At 54.0% G+C, this 12,000-nt stretch overlaps 1 protein-coding gene across 5 annotated transcripts in view; it reads right to left on the reverse strand.

Annotated features, from left to right (window-relative positions):
- The window catches only part of CEP43 (centrosomal protein 43), a 29,581-nt gene extending 19,833 nt beyond the window's left edge, over nucleotides 1-9,748 (reverse strand). For 3 of the 5 annotated variants that reach the window (XM_032338503.1, XM_032338505.1, XM_032338504.1), the window contains exons 1-5: nucleotides 9,548-9,748; nucleotides 8,584-8,637; nucleotides 5,195-5,249; nucleotides 4,248-4,336; nucleotides 3,672-3,809 (exon numbers count right to left, since the gene is read on the reverse strand). In XM_032338503.1, the coding sequence (XP_032194394.1) occupies nucleotides 3,672-3,809; nucleotides 4,248-4,336; nucleotides 5,195-5,249; nucleotides 8,584-8,637; nucleotides 9,548-9,649 (438 nt within the window). In that variant the 5' untranslated portion in view covers nucleotides 9,650-9,748. The remainder of the gene's footprint in view (nucleotides 1-3,671; nucleotides 3,810-4,247; nucleotides 4,337-5,194; nucleotides 5,250-8,583; nucleotides 8,638-9,547) is intronic. The other 2 variants (XM_032338502.1, XM_032338500.1) reach the window with 1 other exon arrangement.
- Nucleotides 9,749-12,000: the final 2,252 nt, after the last annotated feature.

Raw genomic sequence — 12,000 nt, forward strand, 5'->3', positions numbered from 1 at the left:
ACTTTGAACAGGACCCGTGCGGCTCTCCACACCCGCGGCTCCCCTCCAGCCACTGACTTCTGGCACGGCCTCCTCCTCTCCCGGGCCGAAAACCCCGTTTCATGGTCGCAAACTTTTCTTCCTCCCGTGTCCTCCTGAGACCCAACCATCTGCCGTCTTACTCATTTATCGAGTCTTGTCGCTTCTTCCTTTAAAGGGGAATCTGTACCTGCCCATTTGTGTCTGCGTTTATTGCCACCAGTCCTGTCTAGATTAGCGTTCCAGAAGATTCCACTTCTTCTAGGCTTTGACCTTCTCCCGATCTCCCCTTCTAACCTTCACAAATTCATCTTCCAAATGAGTACTTCCTCTGCACAAGTCTGCAAAAGCTTCCCACCGAGCCTGAACACAGGGTCTGTTCAGAGCCCCTATCGGGGCGCCCGGGTGGCTCAGAGGCTTGAGCGTCGGAGGCTGGGTTTCGGCTCAGGTCATGATCTCAGGATCATGGGATCGGCCCCTCGTCGGGCTCCCGCTCAGCGGGGCGTCTGCTGGGATTCTTTCTCCCTCTGCCTCTCCCGCCAGGCCTGCTTCCTCTCAAATAAACAAATAAATCTTTAAAAATAGAAGAAGAAGAATCCCTGTTGGGTTGGGTTGGACCCTGCAAAGGATACAACGTGAGACCAAACCCTTGTCCCCAGCCAGGGGATGCATGGGGAGGAGCAGGCCACCGCGGGCGGCTTCCACACCCGCGCAGAGCCAGGCCCTCCGTTTCGAGAGCCGCCGGCAGAGAGGGAGGAAGAGGAACCAGCCCAGAAGGCAGAGGGGAAGAGAGACCGTGAGTGAGGACACTCCGCAGCTGGGTGTGGGGACGGTGCCCCGCTCCAGGTGGAGAGCAGACAAGGGGAAGGCAAGAAAGCAAAAGCCACTTTTAAGTAGAACCAAGTCTGGCTGAAGCACAAGGTTCCACATTTCACAAAAAGGCATAAAACCGGAAAGGTGATTAGGCGCCACATCACAGAGGATCTCAACACCAAGGCCGAGGACCCTGGGAGCCAGCTGGCTGCCACCGCACAGTGACGGCAATCCGTAAAGAGCGGAGCAGTAGATGAAGCGCTGAACCTGAAGATGAAGTCAGCGAGCCTGAAGGGCGCACACTGACCGTGGAGAGCGCCGGCAGAGGTGCTGGGGAGCAGGACCCGAGCGACGGCAGGTGCTCGCGGGGAGCAAGGGGGCTCACAACCCAGTGCTGGGACCCGCCGTGCCAGGGGACACCCAACGCCCTGCAAGACCCACTCAAAGTCACGGCAAAGTACGTGGGGCACAGCAACCTGAGTCTTAAGGTGGTCTGCAAACGCCTTTCCATGAAAGCATCACTGAGTTCAAAGGGCTGAACCCACAGCTAGTTTTCTTCCCCAGCATCAGAAGTCAGAGGTTAATACAACCTAAGAAGAGGCTTCCCCCCTCCAAGTTAGAACGCTAGTGAAGACGGGAAAGCCAAAACGGACACCTGCGAGCTCCCTATTTTAGAAATATGAATCTGACCATCCATGTATGTCTGTACAGAGACACACGGCCAGTTAAAACGATACACCCCTGTATCAAGAGGGGAAAGTAGCAAGGAGCGGGTATTTCATAATGGTTTCAAACTTTCAAGAAGTAAAACAATGACCTCTTGATGTTACAAAAGTCTTCTCATGTGTCCGTTTGACAGACACCCAGCTTGTCAACAGGGCCAAGTGACGGGGCCGGCTTCGGATCCACCAGCCAGAAAGACATACAAAGAACACATTTCCTGAATTTTCATTTTCAAACCAACCCAAGCAGACAAGAAATCTCTGACGGGGCCTCAGTCTGAGGCAGACGCCCTGTCTAGCAGCAGACGGAGCTCTGCGGCAACCAAGTCTGCTTTCTTGCACGGCGCGCTGCTGCCACGGGGGACAGAGACCCCTCCCTGACAGGACTGGGCCAAGGGCGCAAGCAGAGAGGCAGCTCCGTGGACTGAAAGCAGGAGTCCCAGAAGCACAGCCGACACAAGCAGAGAAACCGGGAGCAGGAGCCGGAAGCAGGAGGACGCCTCACCTTCTGCGACTCCGGCTTCGCTAGAGCGAATGAAGCCTGTTCCATCACACACGGGGCACATGTGCTAGGGCGTGTCCAGGGGGTCTGTGTGGGGAAGAGCTGGAGACCAGCTTCATGCTGGGGAAGGACGGAGCTGGACGCAGGAGTCACCAAACAGTAATGAGGACAAAACGACCAACAATGACGACAAAGGCCAATGCTCGCAGGTCCCTACACAGGAAGCGGCTGCCGAGCCTTCCCGACCCTGACTCCCCGCGGTTCTCACCACCACCCGCGAGGCTGTTCTTCCCATCATCCCCACGCCATGAGTGAGCAACCTAAAGCACGTGGCGGTCAAGTGACTTCAGAGAGTCACACACAGGACATGGCAGAGCTGGGACGTGATCCCAGGCATCCTAGCTCAGCCCACGCTCCTGCTCCTGAGCTAAGGGAGGACACACCAGGGCACGGGGGCCACCAGCACCGCACAGCTGAACCCAAAAGCCGCTGCAGCGCCCCCGCCCCTGCCATGCACCCTTCTGCTGCAGTGCCCCCCACCCCAGCGCCCCGTCCCTGCTGCACCGCCTGCCCCTCACTGCAGCACCCGGCCCAGCACCCAGCCACAGCCCCTGCTCCTGGCCCAGCTCTCCACAGCGTCCTTAGGACACCTCCCCAGTCCTCTCCACTACTCTCACTGAGTTTAACAGAATTTCCACTTGAAAAACCACTGCTCGCCTTTAACTAAAACTGATTTGACTCCTAAAATGTGTGGTACGAACCATTCACTGTACACTCCCTCCACTATCCTAAGCCACCACTTCCGTGTGCATTTCCTTATGGGACACAGTTCATCTTTACTAACTCTCAATTCTTCTAGCCCATCAAACTATTTTATCTTTCGATTCAAAGCACCTATTTCTTATGCCCTCTATGCAATGGGTGCTCAGTCAGGCTCCCCTGATGTTAAAAAAGATTCTAACAGAAAACACGCTCTGAGACCCCACACGGAGCCCAGGGAGTGCGCAGCCCCACATTCTTACTTACAAACCAGTCACTAAAAGCACGGGTCTAACCGGGTGCCAGAGAAACAGGATCTCCACCTAAAACTAACATTTGTAATCAGAAATCAGACTTCATCTCATTAGCAAGTTTTTAAAAAGGGAGGAGCAAGAGAGGCAGTAGCTAATCAACAACACAGAAGTTCGGAAATGTTTAGAGACTAAGCACAATCAACAGCCTCAACAGCTCTAAGTCTGTTTTTAAAAAGCCCTTAAGTTCAAAAATTGATGAACTAGCCTCTGATTCAGCTCTGTTACATTTAAAACAGTAACAAGACAATAACCAGCGAGTGTCCGGGCACCCGACGCGCCCTGCCCGGTGCGGCCTCACGCTGCCCACGAGGCAGCCTCTCTCCCATCCTACCCGGGGGAGCCGCGAGGGGCCCGCATGGCCAAAGCCAGCCTCGTCCCCCCAACCCCTGATCCCAGTGCTCCTGAGTGTCCAACTGCAAACAAGCACGGCACCAGGCTCAGCCAACATGACTCGACTTTCATCAGCACGTGTGCTCACACGGCGACCCTAAGTAGCCAATAATTAAAACAGACAAAGATGACAGAGGCTGGAATGATACTCACCTCCCCATTGGGTGGCCCTCTCTCCTTCTGCTGACAACGTCTGATCACCTCCAGTAACAATGGTCCGCCCACAGTACCTTCTGCCTCGATAATACCTAGATCTCGGGCTAAGTTCTCTCGGCCTTCAAGACTCTGAAACTGGGGAAGAAGATACAACGAGTGAGATCTGAGTGCACAGAAGTATGCAAATGACTTTCAGAGATTAAAGAAAAATATTTTTGAAATTAAAGATATCTCTAAACTCAGAGAGATCGTCTTCCTAATGAATAAAACGCCCATTTAAAAAGTTATAGATTTCTTTTAAACTAGTCTCTGCATCCGAAGCTTTCATGAACGGATGCAGACACCGGAACAATTATTTCCACAAAACCCTCCTCTCCGAGTTCTACGAAGCGGCGTGGGTAGCAGCCATCTACAGCTCAGATGGCTTTTAAGACAAACGAAACACTGACTACAGGAAATAATCTATATGCAAGACCCTCTAACACATCAAATTTTGTTAAGTTTCAGGTTATAATGAACGCACTTGTATCGAGGACGGTTTCAAAGATAGATGCAAAAAAACATGACTCTTACTGTGCTGGTTTCGGGTTGAAAAACGGCCAAGGTGAAGTCAAGATTGAAAAACTGGAGAAACTCCGCAACCAGACTAGCCGCCAGCCGGCCTGCGGGACGGGAGAGGCGGTGAGCACACAGCACACCTGCGCGCGCCCCAAGCCCCTTCGCTAACACCACCAGGTAAGGGTAATTTAGCAACTGAAGAGGAGAGGTTTCTAAGCTTAAACGATAAATTTATCTTCAAAGAACCCCAGCAATGAAAATCTCAGTCTCGTGTTTTCACTAGCACCGTGTGAAGCTAACTAGTGCTAAAACGACATTCCGCAGGTGTGTGAGAGTACTCTGCTTCTTATACTAAAACTGGTTTTGGGGCGCTCGGGTGGCTCAGTTGGTTAAGCAACTGCCTTCTGCTCAGGTCATGATCCCGGAGTCCTGGGATCAAGTTCCACGTTGGGCTCCCAGCTCCATGGGGAGTCTGCTTCTCCCGCTGACCTCCCCTCTCGTGCACGCTCTCTCTCTCTCAAACAACTAAATAAAACCTTTTAAAAAAACAAACAAACTGGTTTTAACCAACAATTTCCTATGACCAAAGATATTCAAAACAACTTAACAATTACATAATAAAAAACAATTTTAAAATAAGAACCTATAAGAATCACAGACTTACAAAAAATATCTGAAACTCGTCAGGACACCTGGGTGGCTCAACTGGTTAAGTGTCTGCCTTCGGCTCCACGTCGTGATCTCAGGATCTGGGGATCGAGCTACCTGCATCGGGTCCCCCTCGGAGGGGAGCCTGCTCCTCTCTCTCCTCTGCCCTTCCCAACCCCCTTCATGTGCGCTCTCTCTCGCTCTAATAAATAAGTAAAATTGTAAAAAAAAATCTGAAACTCCACATCGCTCCTAAATAGATCTTGAAAATTCGGAGACAGACAAAATAACCAAGAATAAACTGAACATCTTACCATCTTTCGTATTTAAAAACTTTCTCAGGCTCTCATTGACTAGAGGAGTTTTGTTCTGTTAAAAAATGAAATAGTATGTCATGCATTTATCCTAAAAACTACAAAACGTGGTTTAAAGCTTAGTTTTTGGCAGAGATATAGTAAAATATGGTCACTCATAAAATTATGGTTAAGCCCACTCTACAACTACTGATTACTACAGGAATTCTTTGATGCTATTTATTATCTCAAGGCTAATAAAATGAAACCACACATGAAAATGTTCATTTATTTTTAATTTTTAAATATTCCACAAATTGTTTATTAAACGACTTTAGAAGCTAGACCTTCAGCTACTCACACGTGAAACCGCACTACGTTTACCTACAAAACAAGTGTTTATCATTCTAAATACACGGTGACATGCTGTCATCATAGGTATCTTCCATTTATAGCTTACTGTGAGCAGGACTCAAATTACACACTTGCTATTCGCAGCTCGTCAGCATCATGTGACATGACTTTGGGTCGTGCACAGGCCAACTTACCTCTGCCATTATGCGTTTACTTGAATACAGGAAACATACTTCTAGCTCACTCGAGCTTCTTTAAGCGAACCGAGTGAATTATGAGTATAACGACTCACATTCTGCTGCTGGGATTGTAAATCGTGCCATCACTTTGGAAAGGAGTCTAGTGATGTTCTAAGGAGTTAGTACCCCTACCATAGGACCTATCTGCAGGCATCTTCTCACAAGAAAAGCATAGGTCTAAGCAAAGACATGTACGTGAGGGTTCACGGAAGCCCATTTATAACACCAGAAAACTGGCTCATCAACAGATGAATGACTCGACAAACCGTCACACGTCACACTACACGGGGAAAGACAGAATGAGCTATGAATACACAGGACAGTACGGGCGAATCTCAAATGCATTATGCCAAATGAATGCAGCCAGATCAAAAAAGAAGAGAGTCTGGGCGGTAGGATCCCGCACGTGTGGCTCTTAAATACATGGTGGCCCTGGGGTGTTTGGTGGGGCAGGGTGTCACAAAGGATTTCAGGAAGCTTTCAAGGGTCAAGGATACAGTGCACTATCCTGTTTCAAGGTTGCATAAACATTAAAATGTAACAAACTGCACATTTAAGTGTACTGGGTTTACTATAGGTAATTTGTACCTCAATAAAGTTGTTTAATAAAAAACAAAAACAAAGACAAGGCAGGGAAAGATCACAAAGGTCCTTGGTAGGTTGGTCTAGGGAATTCTAAGACGCCGAGTCACCTGAAATATTTGAAGAAAAACGGAGGAACAAAAGCAGATGTGTATAATCAACAGCCAAACTAAGAGCACTGCAGAGAACGGACGTCAGGAAGATGGTGAGGGACACGAGCAAAGGGGAGACTGGAGAGGAGGAGGGGTGAAGCCACCCACAAAAGCAGCAGCTCAGCACTGGACAGGAAGGCGGCGGAGGGCCTCCTCACACAGCTCAGCCGCAGAGCTGCCAGGGGGGCAGAGTGCAAGGTACAGGCAACTCTCGGATTTCTTGCTCGGGCAAACCGCCGTCCCCAGAAGCAAGACCAGTCTGGCAGACAGGGTCACAGAGGGGTCTGAAGCCAACAAGGCGGGTCAGAGCTCAGGGCTGAAGTCACCGATAGAATTCAGGTCATCCGGGGAGAAAACACAGAATGAGAGCTCCTGCGCAGTACACCAAGGATGTAAGCCCGGTGCAGAGAGAAAAGACGGCACTAAACAGAGCAAGGAGTGCTCAAAGGAGAAAAGAGAAAGAAAGAAGTCCCAAAATCCAGGGAGATTTTCAGGAAAGGAGAGAGGAATTTTAAAATGTCAAATGCCACAAAGAACAACTAAGTTAAGAACACAGGTTAGAAGGAAAATATACTCAATAAGGAGATTCTTCTTGACCCCGGCAAAGGAATGTCTCAGGTGTAGGACATCTAAGGTGAATTTAAGTGGATTTAAGATGTTAACGTATTAAAGGGTGCCTGGAACATAAGAAATAAGACATACACATTCTTTCAAAATTCAACTGTGGGGGAAAATCCGAGTGGGATTAAAAGCAGAACATGAGTTAAGGAAAAGAGCTTTGTCCTTGAGACAGATACAAACACGTCTGTATGCTCAAGAGAAGGACCAACAGCAAGGACAGGGCCAAAGACACAGTCAATGGCCGAGTTGCTGAGAGTACCTGGAAGGCAAAACCCCGAGAACGGGACTATTCTTGGACAGACGAAGAACCCCGCAGCCAAGCCGGAAGGAGGTACGGATGCGGACGGACGCAGGGCGGCTCTCTCTGAGCCGAGCGATGGAGCTGCAGGCGAAGACACAAACAGTGGCGAGCGACCCCATGCTCCTACTTCCCTGCCAAGGACGGACCGGGCCAGCTGCGGGCAGTGCAGGAGGCAGGAGAGGTAGCGGGTCAGCGCAGAGCTAAGTGAGAGCTCTGAGCGCCGAGGGTTCACGGCCCGCTCGGACCCTCACCGAGGCAGGCCCCGCCAGCTAGCGGCAGCAGCAACCCGGCGCCGGCTGACCGCTGAGCGCTGACGTGGCCCACGCAGGAGGGGACTTAGTCTGCTCAGTGAAATGACACTCGTGGTTCTTCCCAGAGGGAGTGTGTGGCTGGAGGCGGAGGAGCTGCGGTCTCTCAGACGTGGAGCCGGAGGCCCAGACAAGACACGAACAGAGGACAGCTGACAGAAGACGGACGCCCGGACAAACACGTAAAGGCCAAGAGCAGCAGCACTTCACGCTGTAAAGCAGGAGCAGACGCCTATGTCTAAAGCGGGGAGGGGGGGGGATCAGACCGACGCGGCTCCGACAAGGTGAAGCCCCTGGTTACCGGGTAATTCTTGCCGATGTCAGGGGGATGGGAAGACCTGAGGGACAGGAAAAAACTGAACGCACTTACACGAAAAAGTGGTTGGACTTGTGACAGTGACAAAGAGCACATGACTTTAAGACAACTGGGGGTCAGCTAGTTGAGAAGAGGTGCACACTGTATTCCCCCCACCCGGTGGCATTCGCCTGCACACTACACAGGACAGGTCCTGCGATCCTGCGGATCCTGCCCCAGACGCACGGACCACCGAAGCCTTCCTCCACGGCCCCTGTGACCTTGCCCGTCAGACCCCCGACAGACAGGCGTCTACACCAGCTAGGGTTCACTACTGGCCCCAGAGCTACTGCGACCCCGACCTCCCTTAGACGCCCCGAAATTCTGAGATACAGACGAAAGGAGAACAGTCTCCCCTCTGGCCCAGCAGTGGCAGTCAGTCCTTCGCAGCTCAAAACCACCCCCGGCCACAGCGGTACCCGCATATTCAGGAGAACGTGCAGGCACTCGGAATTACACACAAGCGAGTGGGGATGTTGAAGGTCGCGCTTCTCCTACCTCTACTTTCTCTTGCTCTTCTAGTGCTAAAAACACAGCTGCTCGGAGCTCGGCCTTTTAAAAAAAGGTGAAGGAACAAAAGTAGTTAGAAGGCCACGGTCACGACCCAGGCGTACACCCAAGCTCCACAGGCGCCGTCCCAGTCCCACCTTCTGAGAGCCCTAGGGCCAGCAACGCCCCGCGGGCAGGTAAGCCCACCGGGCAGGGGCGGAGAGGTGGGAAGGCGCCGCGGGGTGTCCCCCGCCCGCCCGCCGGGACCCCCCCCCCCCCCCGCAGAGGACCCCCGCAGAGAACCCCCCCGCAGAGAGCCCCCCGCAGAGAACCCCCGCAGGGAACCCCCCGCAGAGAGCCGCCCCGCAGAGGACCCCCGCAGGGACCCCCCCCCCGCAGAGGACCCCCGCAGGTAGCCCCCCCGCAGAGGACCCCCGCAGGGAGCTCCCCCGCAGAGAGCCCCCCGCAGAGGACCCCGCAGGGACCACCCCCGCAGAGGACCCCCGCAGGGAGCCCCCCCGCAGAGAGCCGCCCCGCAGAGGACCCCCGCAGGGACCCCCCCCGGCAGAGGACCCCCGCAGGGAGCCCCCCCGCAGAGAGCCCCCGCAGAGGACCCCCGCAGGGAGCCCCCCCGCAGAGGACCCCCGCAGGGAGCCCCCGCCCCCCCCGCCCCCCCCGCCCCCCCCGCCCGCTCCCAGCGCTCAGCCCCGCGGCTCGGCCCCGCCTCCGCGTCCGCGACCCCACGCCGGTCACCGCCCGGCAGCTGCGGCGCAAGCCGGCCCGGGCCCCGCACCCCCGGGAGCGCACCCCCGGCCTCCGCGCGGCCCGGCCCCCGAGACCCGGCCCCGCAGGGAGCCGCCCCCCGCCCGCGGCCCGACGCGGCCCCGCGCGACCCTTTGTGACGCCCGCCGTCCGCGCAGGCCCTGCGGCCCCGCGGGCGCAGCCGGCATCCCCGCGGCCCGGCCCGGCCCACCTTGATGCGGTTCAGAACCCCGCTGTTCTCCAGCGTCTGCACCAGCAGGTCCCGCAGCTCCGTGTCCTCCTCCGGCACCACCGCGGCCGCCGTCGCCGCCATCTTGCTTCTCCAAGACAACCGCCCAAGCCGCGCCAACGGCCAACGGCCGCCGCAGGTTCCGCACGCGGCGCGGCGACGCGGCCGAGACCACGCCCCCCACGCCGGCGCGCAGCCCGCCCTCACGTCGGGGCGGGGGCGGGGCCGCTGATGTCGTGGGGGCGGGGCCGGGGCCCGTGGGGGCGTGGGCTGCGGCTGCGGCGGTGGCTGAACGCGGTGTCCGCGGCTGGCCTCTGCGAGGTGGGAGTGTGAGCGGCGGCGGTGGGGTGGGCTGCGCAGCCCTGCGGTGCCTCGTCGTTAAAATCGTGTCACATCGCCCGCAAAATGAATTGTGTGCTGTGAACGTCAGACGCGTTCCCACGGGGCGAAAGGGACGCCCAGACCTGCTCAGCTAGCCCCGGCGGGCGGGACCGGGCGGCGGAGGCTGTGTGTCCGAGGCACCTGCCGGCTGCCCTTGCGGACGCGCTGCAGCGGCCTGCTGTCCCCCATTTCCGCCGCGCTCTCGATGTGTGCGCGTGCACGCGCGTGTGTGTGCGCGCGCGCTCCCCATGCTGCAGCCTGCACACAGGCGTGCGGGAGTGCACCCATCACAAGCCGGCATGTGCAGACGTGCGTGTGTGCACGCTCACCGATGGAGCCCGTGCGTGCGAGCGAGTGTGTGTGTGTGTGTGTGTGTGTGTGCGCGCGCGCGCACGCACGGGCTCACCGGGAGAGAGCGCCCCGGAGCCTGCACCGCGCGGCCGAAAGCGGGTACTCAGTGTGCATTATGGGAACAGCGGTCAGTTACCGACCTCGGGAGAAGAGGGGTCCACGGGACCATCATCCCCTGCAGGCCCCAGCGAGAAAACTCCCGCAAAAAGTGCGCCGCAGCTGCAGGTCAGCCAATCAGAAGTCATGCCCGCCCCGAACTGCTTTTCTGCAAAGGGCTGTGGTTGAAAACAACCCCTTCCAATTTCTTCCTCCCTAGAATAACTTCATCTCCTTTGTTTGGGGGACTTGCCCATGGTTTGGGCATAGCCTGCATGTCCTAAACTGCAGTTCTCTCTTATTCCCAAATAAACCCAGTGTTGCTGGGGAAAAACAAAACAAAAAACTGACTTCTACTGTCGAGGCTAACAATACATGGGTGTGTGTGAGTTGGTGCACGTGTACACGGAGAGGGCGTGCACGTTTGCACTGGAGGACGGGTGTCCAGCATGCTGCTGTAGAGTGTCTTACACTCTGCCTGTTTCAGTAGTTCTGCAAGAACATGCTGGGAAAATGAGGGAATCCAGAACTATGAGGAAGCTAAGTAAGAAAAAGTGGAGATTCTGGAACCCTCCCCTGGGCACCGCCCTGCGCCTGCAGTAGGTCCTAGGAATCTTACTCACAGCCCAGGTGCCTGTAATGCGGGTGGGGAGGCGGGAGGTCTGCAGATTCTTGTGTAAGGGGAGAAAGTGGAGGTTTTCTGCCTTGGCCAGCTCTTCTCCCTTCTAGCAGCATCTGCTAAAATCGGTACATGTCTTTCCAGACGGTCTCATATAGAAATACGCTCCGCGCACTCATACTTCTCCCCTTCCCCGTAACTTGCATCCCACGCTTACTTTTTGATTTACTAATTTCACTCAAGGAATCCTGACCACCTTTTGATGTCTGTACACGAAGATTCTGTCTCCTTCTTTAACTCCTGCATAGTATTCTGTTGAAGGACATTCCAAATACCAGTTTTTCGTAACGACACGAGGGTTGGTTTGCAATTGTTCTGTCGGCTGTAGAGGTAGTGCACACTGATGGTTAGAAATCCAAAGGAAATGCATTTATGATAAGCACCCGATGAAAGGGTGAGTCACTACATCATACACCTGAAACTAATACAACACCGAACGTTAACCACCTGGAAGTAAAACAAAAATTTTTTAAAAAATTGATTGTCCTAATAGATTATTTATCATTAAGTATTTATAAAATTTTTTGAGGAATCTATCAAAAAAATCCAGAGAAAAGGGGAAAAAATTAAAAGAAAGTAACAGTGTCCACATCTTTCCCCCTTGCTTATCCCTCCCCTGGTCCCACACTCTAGACCCGCCCACCCTTAAGTTTGTTTTCATTCTTCTGCTTCTTTTCATTATAACTCTGAAGGCTGAACTCCCACATCTTAGTTCATCAAACATGAACCGTGCCTTCCAAAGAATGAAAATGTATCCAATTCTTGAAATTACGTTACTTTTAATTTTACTGGTCAGGATTTTGGGACTTGAAATTGTCCATCTACATCATCATCCATCCATTCCACGCATGGCCTGTCCGGCGCCTGCTGTGGGAGGGAGGAAATTAGCACATTGGATACATTAGTATCTCTCCTCTCCCCTCACCAT

Source organism: Mustela erminea, chromosome 4 (genome assembly GCF_009829155.1).
Source record: "Mustela erminea isolate mMusErm1 chromosome 4, mMusErm1.Pri, whole genome shotgun sequence".
In the NCBI taxonomy this organism is placed as follows: Eukaryota; Metazoa; Chordata; class Mammalia; order Carnivora; family Mustelidae; genus Mustela; species Mustela erminea.